Source organism: Pristis pectinata, chromosome 2 (assembly GCF_009764475.1).
Source record: "Pristis pectinata isolate sPriPec2 chromosome 2, sPriPec2.1.pri, whole genome shotgun sequence".
In the NCBI taxonomy this organism is placed as follows: domain Eukaryota; kingdom Metazoa; phylum Chordata; class Chondrichthyes; order Rhinopristiformes; family Pristidae; genus Pristis; species Pristis pectinata.
Window position 1 is genome coordinate 123,011,750 of NC_067406.1, and position 25,489 is coordinate 123,037,238.

General features: G+C 40.4%; 1 protein-coding gene across 1 annotated transcript; it reads right to left on the bottom strand.

The window, feature by feature from the left end:
- Nucleotides 1–99: 99 nt before the first annotated feature.
- mgst2 (microsomal glutathione S-transferase 2) lies at nt 100–25,489 on the bottom strand. The gene is made up of 5 exons (XM_052009415.1): nt 25,115–25,489; nt 17,358–17,457; nt 11,518–11,588; nt 1,669–1,750; nt 100–399 (listed from the first exon to the last, which is right to left on the bottom strand). The coding sequence occupies exons 1-5, from the start codon at nt 25,170–25,172 to the stop codon at nt 264–266; spliced, it is 447 nt and encodes a 148-aa protein (XP_051865375.1). The 5' UTR covers nt 25,173–25,489; the 3' UTR covers nt 100–263.

The window sequence follows — 25,489 nt, forward strand, 5'->3', positions numbered from 1 at the left end:
TTCTAAATGCAACCAAAAAAATTAATAAGCAAAATAAGGTCAGGTATCTTTTGTGCAATGTGTTGCAATGACTTTTATAGACAAAAAGCACAGATGATATTTCAATAAATGAGTAAATACCTGAGGATACTTTATTTTATTTTGCATTTTAGTGTCACATATGTGAGTTACAGATATTCATGAAAGGGTGTTTTCAGTTATGCAATATTTGAAGCAGAAAACATACAATATTCATCTGTATTTTTGGGTCAACTACATGCACATTATAAAAACATTTTTCTCATCTTTTTAGCCAAGTTAAAATCAAAATATTTGTCAGACACAGAATTCGCGATCCCTCCAATACTCAGACTGGTTAATATCAGCAGCATCGCTATACCAATTCTGAACCCAGGGAGCCTGAAAACAGAAATAACTGTATGAGAAGAAAATCACACAATTGTCTAATTACAATTTATTTTTAAATACACTTGATGTTTTCATAGTCCATTTTTTCCATTCCCAGCTCACATTGACTCAGTGCGCAAGTGGTTGAGGCTGTGAGCTGAATACAGACAACCAAATCTTCCCTATTGTTCCAAAGCAAGGGAAGAGCAAAAAAAACAAAGGTTATGGTTTCCCTTCACCTTACTGATACCTGCTGCAATGTTTATGCAATGGACATTCAGTGGGAATATCAGATTAGAAAAGTCAGCAGACAGCCTCTGGCCACACAAAAGGATTGGATATGGTCCCACAGATGCATCCATTAATGGAAAAGGTAGGCTTTGGAAAATGGTAACTCTTTCACTTTCAGAAGGTTGTAGGGGTTGAGTCCCTCTAGAGCTCTGCAGTCATAAACTAGACCTACACTCCAGGGCAATATGGAAGAAGCTCTGCTTTAAAGGAGGTGCCATCTTTCAGATGAAATACTAAGGCCCCAACCGACCTTTGAGTTGGATATAAGAACCTGACTGAACTGTCCTGGCATCTTATCCATCAACTAGCAATTTAAAACCAATAACCTGGTTATTGATTTCATAGCCCTTTCTGCTGCCAGGCCTGGGCCAAATTCATTCCTTAATTATAACAGTGATCACAAGAGTGTAATGGAATATTCTCTGCTTGCCTGGGAGAGCTTAATCAAGCAATTCAAAACCATAAAGGACAAAGTAGTCTGCTTGATTGGCACCCCACCAACCATCTTAAACATCCACTCCTTCCAATACTTGCTTACGTTAGCTTCAATGACATCAACAAAATACATTGCAATTGCTTTGCCAATGTTTTCTCAACAGCATCTACCAAATCCATGACTATTTCTACCTCGAAAGACATGGGCAGCAGGGAGATGTGAACATCAGCACTTCCAAATTCCCCAAGGCACACCCTGCCTCAACTTGGAAATATATTGCTGATCCTTCTTTTTCACTGCATTAAAGTCCCAGATTTTTCCACCTAAGAGCTCTGTGGGAGCATTTTTCTTCACATTATCTGGAGCAGTTCAAAATGATGGCTCACAACATCTTCTCAAGAGCAGTTTGGGATGAGAATTAAATGCTGGTTTTGCCAGTGATGGCTCCATCTCATGAGTGAATAAGAATAATACAATATACCCGTCCTCTCAATTGGAAGTGGGGACAGCATTGAGGGAGGGGTGGGAGGCCTACCATGAACTTAAGCTCATACCTTCTCTTTGTTGATTCTGCATATCCATTAAAGTACATGCACCGACTGAACAGGTAGACAAGACCAATGACTGAGGCAATTTCTGAATGAAGAAAAGACAAAACATAATTTTTTTTTACACAATCAAAGTCATCTGATTAAAGTCAACATAACTCGGTGCATTTTATCAATTAATTTTGCTGTATTGTTGGAATCCATGAGCAAAACTTCAGTTTTGCATTTTTGGGATACATTTAATAATCATGAAGGTAGATCAATTCATTGAAATACTGTGATACCATTTGGTATCAGTTATCACAAAGCAAAGTCCAATGACTATGAATTTTTATGGCAGTAATTGGGATGTAACAACTAGTTTTAATGTTTCTTGACTTGGCACTGGCCTCTGATGTAGAGAAAGTCCAATACTAGCTTAACTTCATTGTGATGCTGCTATGTATGAACACAAGGTAAATACTAGACTCTGCCAGACTATGATGCTTTCCACTGTCAAGTAGCCTAACCCTTTAGGTTCACATATAGAATGGTAACTTAGACGAGGTGCGGGTGACCCATGTAACAGTAGCCCAACCAAAGGCGGGGTGGGGAGAAGATTGTAGAAATGGACGGGTCAAGGAAAATTTGAACAAGAATCCTTGAAAATATGAAGTACCTATAATTTTAATTATGCCACATGGCAATGAAATGGTTAAAAGTAAAATGTTTGTCCTATGGAATGTCTTTGTAACAATTTAGTGAAAATGCTTTGTCAACAGAAGCTGTTCATGGTCGACCAGATTCACCTTAATCTCTGTAGGTCTAGACAATATCCTGTCTCTGAAACAAAATAGCTATGTCCATTCTGCCTAGACTCCCTCCGAGCTGACAACATCTTGGAGACTAAACTGAAGGGAGAGGAGGCTGACTGGAGAGAGGAAAGAAGTTAAAAACACAGGCACAGGAGTAGGCCATATGGCCAATCCAGCCTGCTTCACTATTCATTAAATTGCTGGCTAATCTTCTACCCCAGTGCCACTCATCTCTATCTCACTTGATTCCCTTAGAATGTGTGCATTTGTGTGAGAAGGAGACTGTGTGAGAAACGAGAGAGAAATGGGGGTGGGGGGTGGGGTGGGGAAGATGAACATTGCCTGACTTAACACAGGTTCCAGGATTTTTCCCTTCTTCTGTGGAAGCATCAACTTTTACAAGCCCACTTTACATTACCCCAGCTCAAAAGTAATTCTTAGCCATACAGAAACATCCCTATATCTAAAATTTTAGAATTACATTCAATTCCTATGATGAATTAAATTAAATTTGATAAGTCTTTCTTTTGAAGCTAGATTTAAACATGTGTTGGCATTTATTTTAATGCTCCAATGTGAATGTTATAACTGGCAATCTAATGATGGATTTCTATTTACCCTACAGAAGTCTATTTCATCCTCTCAGTTTTGTACCATGTGTCCTGCTGATCAACTCCCTGTCACAATCTGGCCTTGAATAGCACTTCTTCCTGTTCATCAGCCAAACTGTGGCGCAGTCACAAAACAAAGCTACATTAATAGGTACCAGCAGTCAGAACTGAACACAAAATGTTACACTGTAGCTTATGCAAAAGTCGGTGATGTGACAACTTATTGACATTAGTACCAATGCTGTATTTAGTGCAAAGGTGACTTGTTAAACCTCTGTTTGTTCTCTCATTCCCTTTCAACCACTACTAACTGAGTAGTGGTGAATTCAATCAAGCTGTAATAAACTTCAGATTTGAGCATTCACCTCCTGAAGATAAATTTTGGCATCCAAACAAATTAATTGGGGCAAGATGTAGTGTTTCCTAGCTGCACCAGAAGGGACAGCACATTATTAATGAGAGGATATCAGCTTGCCATATTAGATGTGCTTACATAACCTATAAAGTTTCCTGTAGCTTTTATGCAAAGGGTTTAATTAAGAAAAAGAAAGTTTTTAAAAAAAAATTGAATTATTGACAGCTTCATACTAAGCTGCACTAAATCCAAAATTGTGTGATGGCTTGATTGAATAATGCTCCACATAGTGTTGTCCTGTGTTGCACATTCTGTGGAAGTTCTGGGCTCAATTGCTGATTCATGGTGCATTAATCCATGTGCCAATGAAGACCTCTGTCTGGCAAATACCTCTCAAGGTGAGACAGCCTACCCACACTGTGTGTCTCAGCTCAAGTATGAAAAATGGCCACTTAGATGTGGTTCTTTGAGGGTCTGAAACGTGGTGGAACTTTACCTCAGGATGTCTGAACCATTGGGAGAGGAGGGTTGCAAAACTTGGAATGAGGTGGGGGCTGAAAACAATAGACATGATTGCATTTTCTAACACTTGCTACAATGTTTATGACTTGTAACATTTCATATCAAAATGACCACCCGCTTAACAAGGCTTTATGCAACATTTCACTTATACAAAACCATCTTGTGAAAGTTGTTGAAATATTACCGTACCGTTGGATCCGGTTATTTTTGAATCCGCAGGTTCTTTCAGGAGTCCAAGAATGAGCTGAAAACAACTTGGTGCTTCACAAAGTTTTATTGGAAAAATTTAAAACAAAGAAACAGTCACAGAGCACATGGCACTAGCTTCACTACTGGGAGCTGAGTCAAGACAAAAGGAACTAAAGATGAGCTAGGGCCAGGGTTGGGCAGGTGGTGGGGGGTGGGAAGAGGGGTTGGAAAGAGACCAAGAGAGATAAGCAAGAGAGAGATGGAGGCAAGAGAGTGATTAACCTTTTATACCTGAGATAAGAGGTACTCCTTAGCTAACAATAGTCCAATCAGAAAACCTATTAGATACCTGTGGCAAAACCAACCAATGGGAAAACACATATTCACCTGATGGATGAACCAATAAGCTAGGAAGCGGCCATTCCTTGTGCAGCCACTTGAGATGTATTAAAGAGTATACATGTTTAAAAAACTACTTAAAACTGTCAAATCCAACAGTACAAAGCAGGAATTTCCTGCAACTAAGTATTGGAAGATTGAGGCCATTGACCGAAGACACTACAACCAAATTCATTTCCTAGCAAGCAATTTCATCCCTCTTCCTAGCAACGACCTGAAACTATTCACAGCAGGGGTGCTCTGTTTGACCCCAAGATGACCACTTAGACTTCATCTCTACAACATCACGTGACTTTCTCCCCCACCTCTGCTGCTGAAACCCTTCAGACTTCACTCATCTGCAACCCCATCATCCTTCATTGCATTCTCCATACATTTGAGGGCACCTATATTCTGCTGCTAGTGTCCTGAACTGCACTAATTCTTTTTCACACCCATGCTTAATAACTACATTGATTCCCAGTTAAATAAAGCCTCAATTTCTAACTTTCTAATGCCTTGTCTCTCCATCTCTATCATTGCCACAAGTCTGCAAATTTACTGAAGCTCTATGCTCCTTCAACTCTTAACTTTTTGATTACCCTCAAAATTAAATCACTCCACAATTGGCAGCCATGTTTTCAGATCTCAAGGGCCCAAACCTTATCCTCTCTTACTCAAGATGCTCCTCAAAACCTACTCCTTTGCTCATCACACATGGCTACGTCAAACTTTGTTTAATAACACTGACGTGAAGTATTGTGGGCTGATTTAGTGTTAAGTGCTATGCAAGATGCTGTTGTACGTAAATTTTCCAGTGTTGAAGTAGTAAATAAAACAGGATATTCAATAAAATCCACTGAGCTTTTAAGCAAAAAAATTCAATCAAATACATTTGACACTAAACTATTGGTAAAACAAAAATTCAACTCCTAATGAAGATTTCATACATTTATAAAAACACTTTTTGGAATTAGACCTTCCCAGATGATCCATTTTATTTGCCTTAGCAGATCCTTAGGCTAAAATTCTGCCATGTGATACTACTAATGAACATTCTAATTTGTGCCATGAAATTTCTGGTCTTTTTGAAAGAAGAAATACATCTCATTTGGGCAAGTTCCTCATTAAAATAATGGCAATATATTATACAGATATATTAACACATTCATTGTTAATTTCACTCAGAGCAATTTGAAGCCCCTACTTCAGATGTCAATCATCTGGGAAGAGGAATTTTTTGCATTAATGCTAGGGATACTGTAGCTTTGCAATGAAGCACTTCTCTTACAACAGGTGCTGGTAATAACATGTTCCAATGCCAGGTATGGTGCAGACAAGAGAGGAACTTCCTGTATTCCATCACAAAATACCTTAAATTTATGACTGGTTACCACATTACTTAGTGATACATTTTTATCCCATTTGCCAGCATTCTCATTGAATGAAAATAGTATAATATGCAGTTTTGGCCACTTTTTGTTACTGTTGGTTTAGTGAACCCTGTTCACCAATAACCTAGCTGGAGGGAGAGAAGGAGCACAAGAAAATAGGAGCAGGAGTAGGCTCCTCAAGCCTGCCCAGACATTTAATATGCTCATGGCCTCAACTGCTCTTCTGTACCAGTTCCCCATGGCCCTCAGTTCAAGTTCTTTCGAAAATTTGAGAGCAAGAATGGGTGTTTCTTGAGGGTGTGGGGGGAAGAATCCTATTAGTCTTCCTAGATTTGAAAATGTTCCAGAGAGCGAAATGTTTTAATTCATCACAATACCAATTTCAGGAACAAAATCATATTTTTCCTCTTTATACTTTCTCTGCACGTTTATTAAAGAGGTTGCTCCAAGGTAAAATAAGAAATGCAAGAAATTGAGCTATTTGGTCTGCATTCCACTAACCCACTAGTCTTTGCTTTGTTTTACTCTGAGCTATTGCAGTGCTGCCAACTGTTCTCCAGCCACACCATCTCCCCCCATTCACACCCTGCTGTACATGGTTTCGTTCCTGCTCTTTGTTCTAACTTGATGTCGCAGAGTGGATTTCCAAATTTCAACCCATGTCATCATTCCATTAATATCATCGTCAATACCACTAAAGGTACAAATGAGCCAAACCTTTTGCTGTTGCCTTTTTCTTTACTCCACTGAGTTCGAAGACAAGATCACATTCTCTGGTGATATTCCTAACACCCTACTATCTGCTTTTAAACTTGAGAACTAATCAATGTTATGGTTCGTAAATGTGACCAATGCCCATAGGATTCCTCAGATGAAGACAGATCAAACAAACTGACAATGTACTTAGACAGTGGAGTCAATGAGCAAGTGAATGACAGGCCATTCAGTCCACTGTTTCCATGCTGACCATCAAATACCTTTCTATACAAATCCCACTATCCTGTACTCAGCCCATAGACTTCTATGCCAATAGCATTTCAAACGCTCATCTAAATAGCAATGGGTTCCAGACTTCAACCACTCTCTGGAATGAAAATAAATTCTTCAAGTCCCTTCTAAATTTCCTACCCCTTACAGTTTCCTCTGGTTACAGACATCTCTGCTAAGAGAACATTTTTCTCACTATCTACCCTACTATGCCCCTCAGTTTGTATACCATTATCACGTTCCCCCTCAGCCTCTTCTATGCCAAGGAAAACAAACCCAGCCTATCCAACTCTCTCCTCATAGCTGAAATGCTCAATCCTAGGCAAATATCGTGGTGAATCTCTCCTGCATTCTCAATAATGCAATCACATTTTACTTACAGTATGGTGACCAGAAATATGCACAGTACTCCCTGTGGCCTAACCAATGTTTTATATAGTGGTGCTATAACATTCTTGCTCTTGTAGTCTATGTCTCAGCTAATGAAGACATGCAAGCATCTCACATGTCTTCATAATCACCTTAACCATGTGTGCTGCTGCCTTCAGGGATCCTTGGACACGTACACCAAGGTTCCACTATTCCTCAGTACTTCTACTATTCATTGTTATTGGCATAGAAGTCTATGGGCTGAGTACGGGATAGTGGGATTTGTATAGAAAGGTATTTGATGTAGTAGAATACAGATCCTACTATTCATTGTGTTTATCCTAGCTTTATTAGTCCTCTCAGAATGCTTTTCACGTTTTTTAGGATTAAATTTCATCTGCCATTTCTTTGCCCATTTTACATTCTGTAGCTGAAGATTACCCTCCTCACAATCAATACCAATTTTACGATTTCAGCTTCAGACTTAATACTCATACTTTGTCTATTCACATCCAGATTGTAAATATATAAAAAAAAACAAACAGCAAGGTTCCCTGCAATATACCACTAGTCACAGGTTTCTGGTCATAAAGTAACCCTCAAAGATCAACGAGCCAATTTTGTATCCAATGTGTCAAGTTGCCTGGATGCAATGAACTCTTCCTTTTGGACCAGTCTCATATGTGGGACATTTTCAAGGGCCTTACTGAAGTACATGTAGACTACATCAACTGAATAATCCCTATCAATGCACTTAGTCACAAAAAATTCAATCAAGTTAGTCTGACAGGACCTCCCCTTGACAAATCCATTGCAGCCATCCTTGCTGAATCCCCACCTTTCCCAGTGCAGATTAATCCCGTCTCTCAAAACTTTTTCCAATTATTTCCTTACCACTGACATCAGGCTCAGGAGCCTGTAATCACCTGGTTTATCCCTGCTGCCCTTCCTGAATACAGGTATCACATTCAGTATCCTCTAGTCATCTGGTATCTCTTCTGAAAAAGATCTGAAAATTCTATGGGATGTGGATGTTGCTGGCAATGCCAGTATCATCGTCTCCCCATATTGCCCCTGAACTTAGTGATTGCCATTCAGAGACCAGATAAGAGTCAACAACATTGAGCGGTCTGAAGACACACATAGGCCAGGGGAGGAGAGATGGAAGATTTCTTTCCACCCCTCAAGTACAGTAATAAACCAGATGTTTTTAAAACCACAATCTGGTTAAACTTTTCATGATCAACATCACTGATGCTAGTTTGTTATTTAATTGCTTGAATTTCATTTCCCCATTGACCTTGGTGGGGTTTGAACTCATGATGCTGAATCAATTATCCAGTAACTTAACCACAGTGCTGCAGCACCCCATTAATAGATCATATCTTTAGATTATAATTTCAGCCCATCCTAATTTATCTCCTCTCAAATGTGTGGTGGCCAACAATATTTAAAGATGAATCTCCGTCAGGTTTTATTGGTAATGAAGCTTTTGAGCAAGTTGACAAGGAATTCTGTTTTAGATCATTGACTTAGTTTGTAGCTTTTTCTCCCTTTCTCTGATTATATTCCAAGTGCTGATATCATCTTGGGGAGAGATGACGGAAAGGAGCTGCCATGCCTGACAGACTGTGGAGCTAAATAAATTGCACTGTAGAATGACAACATTGCTGGGCATCCTATGTTAAAGATGGTACCCACTTATGTTAATTAATTTCTGCCAGGGCTCAGTAATTCCTCCATCACATTAGCCGCAGTCCTTTAAGTATGCAAGAATCTCTTTTTAAGGGATGCTACTATTGGTCTAAGTTATTTGTAAGCTTTTACACTGAGACAATATTCTCCCAACAGCTAAAAGCCAATTCTGCACATTTTCTGTGTATATAAATGTTATTGCAGCAAATCCTCAAAGGATTTGTACTACCTACACTCCAGTACTTGCAGCAGTGGCTATCCTTCATGTGTGAGCCAAGGCAGGAAATTTTGACAGACTATTTGACTGCAGCAGTAACCCCAAGCAAGGGCTGATCCTGTGTCCATATTATGGCCTCAGATGACTCAGTGATAGGGGAAATTCTATCATGTAATGCAACTTTTATACATACTAGATGATAGAATGTTAATGCAAACTAAAATATTCAGGTAGCATGTCTCAGAAAATTTTGCTCAGGTCCATGATAGCCATGGCTTCAGCTTAGCATGGGCTGTGACTTGAAACATGCGTCATCCCCTTTGATATCACATTCGTGAAACTGAATGGTGTAATGGCTGCTTTGCATATCGAGGTAATCCTTAACCAGAGTTAACTCTGCTTCAGGGATAATTAAAAAGGCCCCGTAGTCTTAATCATGTAGTATAACTCTGATAACTGTTGTGCCCAGACACTTGTGAAGTTGATGCTGTGAATGTAGAATGTGTTGGTTGGGCTCCCTCTCAGTCTGAATGCATCTTCCTCACAGTAGGTTAATGGAAGCTCAGGGATACTAAAGGCTAACTATATCCTTGGCTGTTTCTGGTGAATCCAAGCCATTCCTCTTTATCTAGCTACTTTCTTTTTGATTGGGCCCACTGGCACACCTACTCAATGTGTCCACCCTCAGGCTAACCCCACCCCCACACGGTTTGCTTGCCTTACTGACCATCTCTTGCTTCTCTTCCTAAACCTATCTTTCCTAATCATTTTCTTGACTGAACCCCACCCCGACTGACCACCATAGACTGCCTCCAGCCCTGCAACTAACTCTCACCTTCATGATCCACCATCCCTTTCAATGAGCTGCCAAACTATCCCTAATGTTGGAGACAACAACAAAGCCCCTTGCACAAGGTTTGTGTACAAATCCTTTTCTATTGCACACCTTGGGCCATAAAAGACTGGGTGCAGTACTGTAGTGGTTAAGTCCCTTGACTAGCACCAGTGGACGACACCATTAAAAGAAGGACATGCGTTTGAATCCCACTCTGGTAGGTCAGGAATTTAAATTCAAGTAATTAAATAAATCTGGAAATAAAAGCCTAGCTTCAGTAATGACAGCCATGAAACTACCATCAGACTGTGACAAAACCATTCCCAGTTCATTACTGACTTGCAGGGAAGTTTGGTCTTATCTGATCTGGCCTGCCTGAGTAGTCTCATAGCAATGTGGTTGACTTATAATTCTTAATGTTCCATCCTAAATAGACTGGACTGGATTTCCCAATTAGGATGGCAATAAAGGCTGACCTTACTCAATCCTGCACAAAAATGGCACATTACCATTTTTAATCCAGCATCAATGATCGAAAATCAAGAGTGAAAATCATGGCCAATACCTCCCACCAAGGTTGGTGAACTGCAGCCTACAGTGTTCGAGAAGGCCAAGGATTGATGGCAGGATTTTTCAAGTCATTTTGTGAGAATAAAAAAAACAGCAGATGCTGAAAACCTGAAATAAAAACAGAAAACACTGGAAAACCTCAGGAAGTCAGGCAGCAACTGCGGAAAGAGAAACCATTAATATTTCAGTTCTGATGAAGGGTCTTCAACCTGAAACATTAACTATAGCTGCCTGGCCTGCTGAGCTTTTCCAGCATTTTCTGCTTTTAAGTCACTTGGTGAACTGCGGAAAAGTTAGATATTCTTACTCTAGTTGTGTCTCCTCAGCCCTCTGCAGGGCTTCTAAATAAGAGACAAACTAAGATGTAGAAGGGAATAGTTGAGAGATATTTTATCTTCAACTGTGGTGCTCTAGGGAAGCACAGTGGCACTGCAGGTAGAGGTGTTGTCTCACAGCTCCAGCGACCTGGGTTCAATCCCAATCTTCGGGGCTGTCTGTGTGGAGTTTGCACATTCCATGACCATGGATGTTTCCACTGGGGGGGGGGGGCTCCAGTTTCTTCCCACATCTCAAAGATGTGCTGGTTGTTAGATTAATTGGCCCCTGTAAATTACTCATAGTGGTTCAGTGGATAGAGGAGAAGTGGACAATTTGATGGGTGCATCTGAGAAGATAGCTTGCAATGAAATAGGTGGGGAATGAGATTGATGGGATGTACTCCAAGAGCTGTCATGGACTTACTGGGCCAAATGGCCTACCATGTCATAAGGAAATATGAGATTATGAGAAATCAAGCTTCCCCTAAAAAAGAGCAAGTGCTCAGCCTAGGCTCCATACTGCTCAAGAAATTAATGGTATATACTTTGCAACCAAACTGGCCATATACAAGTCTGAGTGATGGAGAAGTTCTCTTGTCACTTTTAAATGGTTACTGCTCACCTTCATTGAAAAACAATCCAGAACTCCATAATACAACCAAGAATGGGGGATAGAATTCAACTGAGTTCTGCCTGTATAGATTCAAACATATAACAAACATTAAATTACAAAAGGCATTTCTTTTAAATTGCTTAAACAGTTCACCCCATCAAACCTTCGCTCTTCTTCTGAAGGTGTCGACTCATTCTCAGAATTTCTTAGTGGCACAGGCTGGACTCTCCAGTGATCTAAAAGCACCTGATCAGGATATTGAGGTGGGTTTGATGTAGGTGGAGGAAGATTAGGATGGAACTGGTATTCTTTTAACCCTAATGCAGACCTCATCATAGGTGAGGGGTTTATTGAATTGTAGTCAGAAACAGAAATCCTGGCTGATTTGTTCTGGGCAGTCAACAACGGTGAGATGAATACAAACCTGCAACTTTCTGCCGGCAGTTCCACAACTGGGACATCAAGGGAGCTGTTCTGAGGTTTGATATGAAGCATAATCAAACCATCAGGAATGGATGTCTTGTCAGCTGTATTTAGTTCTGAGTAGGTGCTGCACTGTTGAGGTTGCCATCTGTCAGATGAAACATTAGACCAAAGTCCACTAGCCTTCTCAGAAGGCATTTAAGTGCCCATAGTATTATTTTGAAAGAGAGTTAGGGAGTTAGCCTTGGTGTCCCGGTCAATATTTATCCCTCACTCACCTTATCCAAATTAGATTATTTGGTCATTGTCAACATTGTTGTTAGAGGGAAGCATGCTGTGTGCAAATTGGCTGCTGTATTCCAACAGAGATTACACTTTAAACATGGTTCATTGGCCACAAAGAATTGGGCACCACACAAGTGCAAGTCTCCCTTTTAATGTGACAGCTATAGTTTAACTGGAAATGTTTTGATTGACATTTGTATTCAAACATCCTCAGGACCAGGGTATTGAAAGCAATACTATGATATCATCCATATTCAAGGAAGAAAAGGGAGGGGAAATGAGATCACTTCCTACATTACCCAGATTGTTCTTTCAGCATGTTAAGCTTTGAAGAGGAATACAAAATCCAAACTATATCAATATCCCTAATCATAAGCACCACCCCACTTGGAACAGATAGCATCGAGATAGGGCAAAAGAAAACTGCTGGTAGTCTTTAACTTGTCACATATTGGTGGTGTAGCAGTTAGCATAATGCTATTACAGCGCCAGCGGCCCGGGTTCAAATCCGGCCACTGTCTGTAAGGAGTTTGTACGTTCTCCCCATGTGTCTGCATGGGCTTCCTCCGGGTGCTCCAGTTTCTTCCCACATTCCAAAGACGTACGGGTTAGGAAGTTGTGGGCATGCTATGTTGGTACCGGAAGAGCGGCTGCCCCCAGAACACTCTATGCAAAGATGCATTTCCCTGTGTGTTTTGATGTACATGTGACTAATAAAGAAATCTTATCTTATTTTGATAACAACAGTAAGCTACACTCTGGTGAAAATTATGGAAAGGGTGATTATTGGCCTTGAAAGATTACAAATTAGATACACATCCCGCTTGAAACAGTCAGATCAGAATAGGTCTTCTACATTTATTTTACTGGGAATAACACTTGTGTAGATGTGAAATAGATTTAAAAAGAATGATAAAGATATACTTATCAGAGATAAGTCTTGTATTCTCTATTGTTAAATTGTGCTTGTACTATTTGGGCATGCAGCCATCACAGTGTAGTTGCACACAAGTGATTCATACTCCTGTGAAATTAAAACTTGTGTTACCTAGAGTTGTTCCAAATTGCTTACCAGCACTGTATCATTATATTGATATGACTCAATTCAAAGAAAGGGGCTGAGATGTTAATTGCTGGCAATCAAAGATTGCAGCTCCAAGCAAATAAAACCAACCATTTCCCCCCTACTTTGAGTTGGTAAAATAGAGTTTTCCTTCACAGAAACCAAAAGAAAAGTTCTCTCATACAAATAGCAAGGCTGCTGACAAAGTTTCAAGCTGTATTCACCTCCTGTTCAATCCTAAACTCAGCTTCCAACACCCAAATTCTTCTACGTCACAAAAGATCAACTAATTCCACCTGCAGTCCTATCCCATCTATCAGTGAAACCTTTGTTCACTTCACAGTCGAGTTTGCTGTCCACATGCTATGCTGCACCAAATCCTATCTGGCTATCACCAATACCCTTATCAACATACATTGGCTTCCACTTCCTTTGTGGAATGGGTCTTCCCATTTCTGGAACCACCTCCAACTATGCTGTCTGTTCTTCTAACTCTGGGTTCTTGTACATCCCCTCCTCCATTCACCCTATTGCTGGCGGCCACACTTTTAGCTCCTTGGCCTCCACCCTCTGGAATTATTTGTTCAAATCCCGCTATGTACATCCTCCAAGTTCATCTTGAAACCAAATCTCCCCTGACCCTACCTAAGTTGGTTTATTATTGTCACATATTCCGAGGTACAGTGAAAAACTTGTCTTGCGTACCATTCATACAGATCAATTCATGACACAGTGCCTTGAGGTAGTACATGGTAAAACAACAGCAGGATGCAGAATAAAGTGTTACGGTTACTGAGAAAGTGCAGTGCAGGTAGGCAATAAGGTGTAAAGTCATATTGAGGTAGATGGTGACCTCAATAACCTCTGGTAAACTTCCTAATATGACGCCCTTTGGCGGGGCAGCTTTTCTTTCATTATACCTCTCTGAAGCCCCTCAAGATATGTTGTCCTCGATAAACTCACTATACAGAAAGCAAGCTATTGCTGAACAGTTTAACATTACAATCTGCATTTCCTCAACATGAAGCAAAATATTCACTGATGTCTAGCAAGTTTTCTCCACGAAATACCTTCCTAAAGTTTCCAGTAATCATTTCCCTGTAACTGGCCTGAGTTGTGCTGGGCTGGTAAAGCAGAGAGCACAGTGGCACATCTAGGAGAACTGTTGCCTCACATCACCAGAGATTTGTTTTCAATCTTGTCCTCCAGTTATCTTTGTGTGAAGTTTGAGTGTGACTGTGACTGCATGGGTTTTATTCCTCCAAGTGCACCAGTTTGCTCCCACATCCCAAAGTTGTATGTTTTGGTCAATTGGCCTCTATAAATTGCCAATAAAGCATAGGTGACAGGTAGTATCTGGTGGGAATTGATACAAAAGTAGGGAGAACGGGCTGTAAGGAAAAACTGGTGGTGGAATGGGATTGCTCTGTGAGCTGGCATAGACTCAGTGGGCCAAATGACTTCCTTCTACGTCTAAGGGAACACAGAAAAATGGGTGGTATGAAAGTAAATCAGCCCCGGATACAGCCTTGACTACTAACCAACTGGTCTCCAACACAAATAGAAATACAATTGCCAAGAAATTGGATTGGATCCAATTAACTACTCTAAAACCTTATTGCATGCTACACTAGTGCCAGTTCGATATTTCCCCCACCCCAAAACAAAATGTTAAATTGAATGAAAAGTTCTTTGAATCATACTACAGTACTGTTTCTTGCCTTGAAAGAATCGGTAGTCTTGAGCTGTGCGTTTCCCAGCGACAGCTGCACAAAAACCTCCCAACACTCACATTATTGCCATGTTGATCACTGGGAAACCTTAAAGCATCTCTTCCCAAGATGGCTATAGACCAGCCGCAGGAAAGACTGCCTTGAAAGTGAGGGAAAGGGCGAGTGGTGGGAGAAACAAATCACACCAATCCTGCATGTGTGATCAAGCCCAACATGACCATTTACTCTGAAGGAGTTCCATGCCACTGAGAGATGCAGGATAATCAGTGAGGCAGAGATTGTAGCATGGTGCACTGACATACATAAAATAGAAAAGGCTGTAATCCTTAATGGAGCAAACAACAACGAGTTTGCAAAATGTGGCTGACAGATGGTGAGTGCAATATATCGAGTTCAGAACTGAGACTATGTTTCACTGGCGATCTTCTTTTACTCCTTATTTTTGTGACTGTCACACAACGTTTTTTCTATCAACATAGGAGGTCCGTTTCCAGTTGGTAGTGGATGAAAGATTCTTTGCCAAATATGTAATAGCAAAGGTCAGACATGTTAGTGTGAATCCTGAAGTGCCCAGTCCAATTTTCCAATGGTCTTGAATTCACTCAGATCATCCCCAGTACGTTCTGCTTCAGGTAAAAATCAATATTTGCATGCTAAATGCCTGAAAACAGGCACAAATTGATCCAATTTTTTGACACGTGTGTGTGTGAAGATGTTGTCAGAACAGCATCAAGCTCAGTTGCGATGTGCTCTACAGTTAAGCAGCTACATAGAATTTACAGCCGAGACTCATTAATCAGGAATGTGCACAGACAGCAGAAAGTTGCCATGGTGCTGAATACCTTCAAGAAGGAAGGCAAAGAACATTGAAAATGTAATTGATTATTTGCTTTGCACAATCGAAAATATATCAGAGAGCTTGTTCTTAACAAGAAAGCAGGTGACTTGCGGAAGTATAACTCTTTTCGGGGATGTATACAATTTGAATTGTTTTTTTTTAAATGCTAATCCCTCCCTATCCTAAAACCTATTATATCTTGGCCAGAGTCATTGGGAACTTTAAGGCTGCATTGCTGAATTGGACACAGTTGTGAAATGCCAGAACGCTTTTGTGCTACCAATCTGGCTCTTCCCCAGCAATATTTGTCACATTAAAAACCCTGTTAATTATTCAACTTTAAAAAAAATGTATTTACAGCTAATAAAGCTAAATTGATATTTAATTTTGGACAACTACACTTAGAACATAGAGCTGGATATAGATCACAGGAGTGTGGGAAGACAGAACTTAATCCTGACAAGTGCAAAGTGATGCATTTTGGAAAGTCAAATACATATACAGTAAATAGTAGGGCACTAGGGTCTATTGGTGGACAGAGAATCCTTGGGGCTCAAGTCCATAGTTCCCTGAAAATGGTAACACAGGTAGTTAGGGTGGTGAAGATGACATACGGCATGCTTGCCTTCATAGCTTAGGCCACAGAATATAAAAATTGGGATATTATGTTGCAAACTTAAAAACACTGGTTAGACCGCAGTTCTTGCCACACTATAGGATGGATGTGATTGCACTGGGGAGAGTGCAGAGGAGATTCACCAGGACATTGCCTGGATTATAGGACTTTAGTTATATGGAAAGATTGGATAGACTGGGCTTGTTTTCCCTGGAGTGAAGGAGGCATGGAATTATGAGGAGGCATAGATAGATGGTCAGAATCTTTTCCCCCCCCCCAAGGTAGAGGGCATAGTTTTAAGGTGAAAGGAAGGAGTTTTAAAGGGAATCTGAGGGAAAGAATGCACTGCCTGGGGCAGCGGTGGAGGCAGGTCCATTGGTCAAATTCAAGAAATTGCTAGATAGGCATATGGAGAAATTTAAAATAGAGGGATATGTGGGAGGAAGGGGTTAGATAGACTTAGGCGAGGTTTAAAGGTTGGCACAACATTGTGGGCTGAGGGGCCTGTATTGTGCTGTACTTTCTATGATCCTTACACAGAGAGAGGTTGATATCTGGAACTTGCTGCCAGAGGACATGATGGAATCAGATACAATGGGTGCTTTTAAAAGGCATTCGGACAGGCACTTGAATAGGCAAGGCATAGAAGGATACAGACACATGGCATTCATGTAGATGGGTAAAAAGACCAGCACGGACATGGTGGGCTGAAGGACCTATGATCTCGCCATATAACTCAATGACTACAACTTTTTTGAAATTTAGTGACAAAAAAATTAAAGCAACATTAAAAGACTGATAACAAAATCGTTTGGGAATAAAATGGAAGAAGTTCTTTGGTCAGTTCAGAGCTAATACAAACTGTTAATATAAGCTAAAAAATAAACTTACTGTGCATGGAAAATTCTCTCAAAGTCAGGCGATCCCGTAACTGATGGTGGTATCACTTTATACTTCTTCCTGGCATTTTCTACTTTCAGTGCAAAGTATGCTGCGTGCACAACAGAAAAGTCAATTCAGGGGCATTAAAGATTCTTTTTTTTTAAAAAAGCAAACAAGTGGCACATCAACAATGGAATTAAAAAACATTATTATATTTCTGAGATATAACAAAATTCTAAATAAATTGTACACAATACCAAAAGTCACAGAATATTCATGGCTTACCAACAGATATTACATAGAAGCATGTTTCAAATAACTCTTGTTTATTAAGTTATCCCATATTTAAACACCTATGCACAGCTACACTGGTACTACAGGGAAAGATAGTATATGAAGCGATTACAATAGATATGCAGCAACATCTAAGAGCTTCACTGCAGGTGCACGTGGACTTCAGGACTCATGCAGAATACTGACATTCAGATACTGCAGCGCTTCCATTCCAGACATTATCATTCAGGTTTGTTTTCAAGGTGGTGCTCCAGTCATTAATTTTTAAGGACCAACAGCAGAACCAGACCTCTGCTAATGACACCTCACCAAGCCCGCATTGCTCAGAACTATATCGAACCCGAGAGGAGAGATTTCCTTTGAAGCTGCCTAGGAGGGCTGCGGGGGTCATCTCTGGCAGAGAAAGACATTGTAGATAACAAAGCTATCTACTAGGACAAGCAACCATTGACAGGCAATCCTGAGTTTACCAGCTTTCAAATGAAATTTTTAACCCAAGGATCCATTAGGCATTAAAGTATATTTTGTTTTCTATCTTCTTGATTGCACATTTTTAATGCCAGTTTGAAGCAGATTTCAGGAATCTTGGATGATGCAACAAACAGTCCATATGTTTTGAAGATCAAATATAATAGAACAAGAGGCAAGTCAGCTCTATTTTGTTGTTACACTTAAGTGCATAGCCGTAGAAGCTCAATTAGCCTGAGATGAGTTGCACTGTGATAAATTGCTATGTCCCCCGTAACAAAGATTATAATGTTGGGATTTCCTGGCCTGCAGTTCGATATCACCCAGTATTCACTTCGCATACATTCCTCTCCAAATGAGGAATTCACCTCATGGCACAGGAAAGTGCAGGAATCCAGCACTCCCTCCCAAACTCTGCATCAGACCGTACCACCAATTTGGATGGTGTAGGTAATGGAAGTAAGCCACAGGCAAGACTGGACCAGTTCTCACCCTTCCCCACACCCCTTCACCTGCCAGAAAAGGAAGAACACATGTATTCATTCAGCAGATGTCATCAAATGGCAAACAGAAACAGGAAGCCTGCCAAAGCATTCCCTTCCTTCTCCAAGGGTTTCTAAACCACTCAGCTTGCTCCTACATCTATCCAAGCTGATTCAGCACAGACAGACAATGGGATGTTGTACTTTCCAGGTCATTTCTAACTCAGCATTGTGGCAAGCATGTAGCTAACTACTGATCCAGCCTGCAAGTATTAAGGAAAGATAAGCCATCCAATTAGTGTGGTCAATGATGTTCTACTGTAGTGGCTCCAAGATTGCCATTTAGCAGTCCACTTAGGACATCTAGTGGCGACAGTGTAATATTGCAGCAATATGTCACTGCACAGACCCTGAAGAAAACAATCTGACACCCAAGTCCCAGATTAGTACAGCACACATACGTTGTTACACTCTGAATTTCTTGCTTTGGATCTCTTCAACATTTTCACCAGCATGTCCTGCAACTCCAGATTCAGAAGATTTATTAATATAGCAACATGCTATGGATTCATTGAAAGGAGAAAGATGAAGGTGCTTGGTTGAAAGTTAGCAAAATCTTTTGTCTGGTCTCAGCAAAACATTATCAATATCAGATCATGTTTCAGCATTTGTAGACAGCATAATGCAGAATTTGTTCTGCCTTGCTGACTAAAAGCCCTTTAGTTATCCACAGCTACTCTGAGCTGTTAAATGCAACTTACTTATACTTGGCTCACATATCAATCACCATACAACTTAATGATATACTTTCATACGTGGCTGCTAGTTATTTCTTTCTGACTCTTTTTACCCATAATATTTACTGACTCCATGTCCTCTGTGGATTACTTTTTTGGTTACTTGCCAAGCCTAACTTGTTAGAAGTATATCTAATTTCAACATGGTGGATGCAACCCACTATTGGCATAAATTTAAGTAATTGATTACTCAAATTTATGCCAATATTGATACAGCATGGTAGTGGATTGGTCAGCAAGCCTACAGGTTGATCCAAACAAGTACAACAGAGCCACACAGACAAGGAAATCCAAGGTTTGATCCTTATATGTTGCTGATTCCAGGCAAAACACTGGTAGGGGATTGCATGGCAAGGAGCAAGAGAGGGCTATAATATTGGTCCTGAAAACTCTTGATTGTTATACCATCAATCACACAAGGGGTGTAAGCAAAGGGCATTGCTAGAAGAGAGTGCATGGTTTGAGAGTGATGTTACAGTTGAGTAGTCAGCCATCCAAATTCATTCACAAAGAATAATTCTTTGGAGATGCTGATGGGTTAATCCCCACTCAGAGAGAATGCAGGCTGCTGTCACAGAATTTTCAATCTCGACATTTAGCGGAAGTGATGGTGAAAGATGACGGAAACTGGGGAAAATCAAACAATCCATTCTAATTTACCCCATCAATGTGAAATATAACCCCCTACTGTCATCCAGTCTTAATTAGTATGGAATAACAAGAGCTTTTATGGTACAAACCCAATAAGAACTAGATAAGTATGCAAATGAAGCTAAGTAACTGAACTACACAGTGAAGGTCATGGGATCACTCCCTAATCATCATGCGAGGAGTTAACAGTCTCCAAAAAGATGCTAAAGAGTGGTTTTACACTTCTAGAAAGAGGAGTGGGGGAGAAATGAATCAAAGGTAGAATCACACAAGGATGCTCTCCTACGGTGTGAGAAAGCATCATTGACAACAATCGGAGAACATGTTTTTGAGATTAAAAACAGAAAGTCCAGGACAGCAATTAAAAGGACCGCCAAATGTCATCATTAACACTATGATGCTCGGTGCAATAAGTTGCAAAACACTAGAAAGCAGGTTCAGACCATCACCACCCTGTGTGAAGAAATGCCTATGTACCTCTATTTTAAATGACCGTCCCCTTTATTTTGCAACAATGTCCTGTCATTTCAGAATCTCCCACTAGAGGAAACATCTTGACATCTACCCTGCATTGCCCACTAAGGATCTTATATATTGCAATAAGCTCACCCCTCATGCTTCCAAACTCCGAAAAGATAGAACTAATTTCTTTAGCTGTTTGTGCAGGACAACCCTCCCATCCCAGGAATTAGCCTTGTGAATCTCTTTTAGACTGCCTCCAATGCCAGTATATCCTTTCTTAAATGAGGGGATCAAAACTATGCACCATATTCCAGGTGTGACTTCACCAGTACCCTGTAAGATTGTAACAGTACTTCCCTAATTCTGAACTCCAACCCACTTGCAATAAAGACCAATATACCATTTACCTTCCTATTAACTTATGCCGATTCCTATACAAGAACACCCAGACCCCTCTATACTTTGCTCACCTGCAGTCTTTCCCCATTTGGATAATAATCTAATAATTCCTCTTAGAATTGCATAACCTCTCACTTTCCCACATTAAACTCCATTTGCCAAGGTTTTGCCTTCTTACTCAATCTATCTGTATGCTGTCGCAGAGTCCAAACATCCCATCGCAACATGCCTTTTCACCTACTTTTGTGTCATCGTCAAATTTGGATAACTTACACTCTGCCCCCTCCTCCACATCATTAATATAAATTGTAATGATTGAGGCCAAGAACCAATCCTAGGACCACTCCTCTAGTTATTTCATTCTATCTGTAAAAGACCTGTTTATTCAGACCCTCTTTCTTCTATACAATTATAAATCTTCACTCCATGCTAACACACTTGCCCTAATACCATGAGCTCTTGTACACCAGCCTTTTATATGGCACCTCACTGGAGATCAGGATAAAAAAAATGGACCATGAATTATCACCATTACCTCTTGTCTGATGGACTTCTCAACTGTTCTTCATCTAATATCAAAAAAAATTTCAATGCACTTTGTATCATAATTTGGGGAAGCATTCAAGCTTTGGGGAAGCTGTTCCCTTGTGTTAAACATCTAACTCATGGGGAAAGAATGGATAAATTGAAAGGCAACTTAAATAACATAACATTAGGATAAACAGATAAGATTAAGCCCTAACATTACTTTCTAAGTATGTCAGCACACTAAATGAAACAAGAAAATACAAGCCAAAATTTATGAAAGAAAACTTTAAGGCACATATAGGAAGATTAAGGTATAATTTTACATGCAAGGCAATGAAGCCCTTAGATTCATTGAAGACTCAGGTAAACAATATAATGGGAGTAATAACTTTTTTCTAAACTTTAACTGAAGCAAAATAGACTGAAGTTTTCCATGAACCAGATCCATTTTGTGATCATCACCAATCCTACCAAGCAAGTTGGCCATCTCTGAGTTGAGGTCAATGTCCACTTCCAAATGGGGTAAGTTTCTGCAATGTTGATCAGAATTTAAACTGAGCCTTCTGGTCTAAATAGCTCAAGTAACAAGGAAGTCTAAAATCTATTTCAACATTAAGTGCCAAAGATCTCTTTGGAGGAGCTGCCTTGTAGGCGAAAAACAAACCTAGAGCATAACAATAACTGAGAATTTTTCTAATCATCTGATTTCTACCAGGGATACTCTTTAAGATTATAATTTTGATCACAATATTTTCATCAAAGGAATTCTCTCTGATTTCACTTGTGAAACAAATAAAAATCAGCACGTGAAGTGTGCAAAACTTCACCAAAACTAAAGGAAGTTAAAGTTAACAATTCAATGGAGTAGTTTTACCTTCAAAAGGTGGCACTCCTTGTTGACGACACTCTGATAAAGGTTAAGAGGTAGGTAGATTACACATAGTGCTAATTTCTGACAACATAATGTGTAATGATTAAAGTAACCTGCTCTACAACATTCCCCACTATTATTAATCACCCAAAGTGAAATGTTCAGGTGTAATGACACTAGATTTTAAATGAAAATAAAATATAATTTCTGGCCTCAAACCCCTCTAAAATCCCACAGTTCTCATCACTACACTAAGGAAGGATCTGAAAGCACCAAAGAAGGCGTTGAAAAGATTTGTGAGGATGAACTCAGAACTGGAGAATTATAGTTATGAGCATTGATTGGCCAAGCTGGGCTTATTTTCTTTAGGATAAAGTAGGCTGAGGAGAGATTTAATTGAGATATGTAATATTATGAGTGGGCTAGACAGGAAGAACCTATTCTCCTTAACAAGGAAGTCAAAATCTGGAGGAGTGAAGATACAATGATTAGAAGAAAGCTTTGTGGTCAGTCTGAAGTGCACTACTCGAAATGGTGAGGGAGACAGAAACCCTCGTCATACTTGCACAGTACCTAGAATAGAATTTGAAGTGCCAGTAATATACAAGACTACAAACTGAGGCTTGGGATATGGAAACAGCCCAAGTCTCTCCTTTGTTTGCTCAGTTTAGACACATTGGGCAGAAATGCCACCTTCTGAACTATAATATATTTGATCTAAAACATTCCTGGTTGAAAAAATAATGGCATTTCCACTTAAAGATAATAGCTTGCTTATAGCAACAGAGCAGAGAATCTCTGGCTGAAAAAAGATAAACCCTCATACGGGTGGCATAGTGGTTAACGCTGTTGGCTCACAGCTCCAGAGATCTGCGTTTGATCCTGGCCTTGGGTGCTATCTGTGTAGAGCTGGTGCATTCTCCCTGTGATCATGTAGGCTTCTTCCAGATGCTCTGATTTCCCCCCACATCCTGAAGATGTGCTGACTTGTAGGTCAATTGGCCACTGTAAATTACCGCTGGTGTAGTTGGGTGACAGGAGAATAAATTGGCAGTGGGGTAGGTGGGTAGTTAATGAGGATGCAAGAGGAAAATCACGATTGGTGTAAATAGGTGCTAGTATGGACACAGAGGGCCTAAGGGCCTCTTTCCATGCTGTATAGCTCTACGGCTTTTCTTTTCCCTCCAAAATACCTTCAGTATTCCTTAGGAATGGTGTTGTATTCTCTCCCTCTCTATAAGTGGCTTGCAGAGTGCATGTGGTACAGGAACGAGATCCATGCAACATACTATATTATACATCATGCAGTATCTGAAAGTGAAGTGATGAAGAAATGATTTCATTCCCGTTTGTTTTACTGCTCCTACATAGAAGTCTGCTTGCCTCAGACTGGAAGTGCAGACAAGTGACTGGCTAAGTGGAATGCATCGGAAACAACTCTACTGAAAGTTGCTGTATCAAAAAAAAATTGCAAAAACCCAGATCATCCTGTTTTCTTGCTGAGTAGAAGTCAACGTTAGAAAGCAAAGGCTGTGAGGAAAAGTGGATAGTTAAAAATTCAGTTTTGAAGCTTAGAGGCAAAATGACCATCTCCAAGACCCCAGGGAACATCAAACCCATGCTGTGACAGCCAGCTTTCAAACAGGATAGAATAAAACAGCACAGAAGGCCATTCAGCCCATCAAATCAATAGTTTTCCACATAATGTCCTTCACCCCTTTGAAGGAGCTAATTAGCCTCACTTCCTGCTCTGCATCCATAGGCCTGTATATATTTTTTTGCATTTGGTATTGGTTTATTACTGTCACTTGTACAGTGAAAAACTTGTCTTTTCAAATATATACTCAACTTATTTTTTTAAGAGTTACAGTTTAATCTCCTTCTAACACTATATTATACATTCCGAATTGTAACAACTCACTACAGAAAAAAAAAATTATGGTAATTAACAAAGATAAAACAGCAGATATTTTTCAGGTTCAACGTCGGAAATATTTCCCGTGCCCCCCAATATCAAATCCACCAATGTTAAACAACTATCAACTTTTTTCAGCTCCAGGGAAAACAATCGCTTGGATGGTGAAAAGATCAGCAATGACTGCAATCGGGGAGTAAATCTTCACTTGACATCAGTGCTTCCAGTCACTTTAAATCCGTCTCCCTCAAATCTCCACAGATGCTGCCTGACCTGCTGAGTTCCTCCAGCACTTGCTGTGTATTGCTCCAGATTACAGAATCTGCAGAATTTCTTGTGTCTAATTTAAAAGTCAGCCTTAATTGACTTTTAAAACCACACGTTATATTGACCACCTCTTACCACACCTAGCTTGGCCACATGATTGACCAGTGGGACCATTCAGGTCCAATTCCTATAGTGCTGTAGCCAGACACGGAGACCAAACTTCAGCTGTGGGTTAAACTTATGATTCACCCAAAGGTCCTCTATAAAACTTTATTTCTTTGTACCCTCGTCTCTTTTCCCCCAACAAGCTGAAGGGCGGTTTGCCTCGTTTACCCCTGTTGCAACCCTCAAAAGATTTGTGTAGGTAAAACCTCGGGTTTCTCTATTAAGGGACCCCATTTCAAACTGCAGCCTTAAAATGATCACGGTGCTAATCTGGCCAACGTGGAGAGAGGAAATAAAGCTGCCCGAAGCAGCAGAAACACTTAGCAGGTGATGTTAACATTGACGGGACATCCCAGGCTGGGCTGACTCGTACTCGCGGTTCGCATTGGCGCGGGGAGAGGTCGTCCAAAAGACACCAGCACTGTGCATTCTACAGAGAGTACGATGTCTGTAAACGAGTCTCTTACCCTGCTGAATGGCAGACAGCAGTGAAACAGCAGCCAGCAAGACACAGTTTTTGACCATCACTCCGTGAGCCGGAACAGGTGGGGGCGAAATGGGCAGCTCCGCCCGCCGAGGTGACACCTGTTCCCGTGTGACTGCCAACCCAAAGTGAGGGGAGATCTTTGCATTCAGTTTCAGAAAGCGTCCTCAAATCATTGGGAGAAAACCATTTGCCCCTTGAAGTTTACACAGTGAAGCTGCTTTCCTCCCGGCCAGCTCATACATTAAGCGCTGTTAAAGTGAAGCAACGTTAAACCTGCCCTTTCCTGTTTGAGCGAAGGTTCACCGCCCTGTTGAGCTGTTCCTCCTCCGGAGGATCTCCGGGGCTCATCCATTGT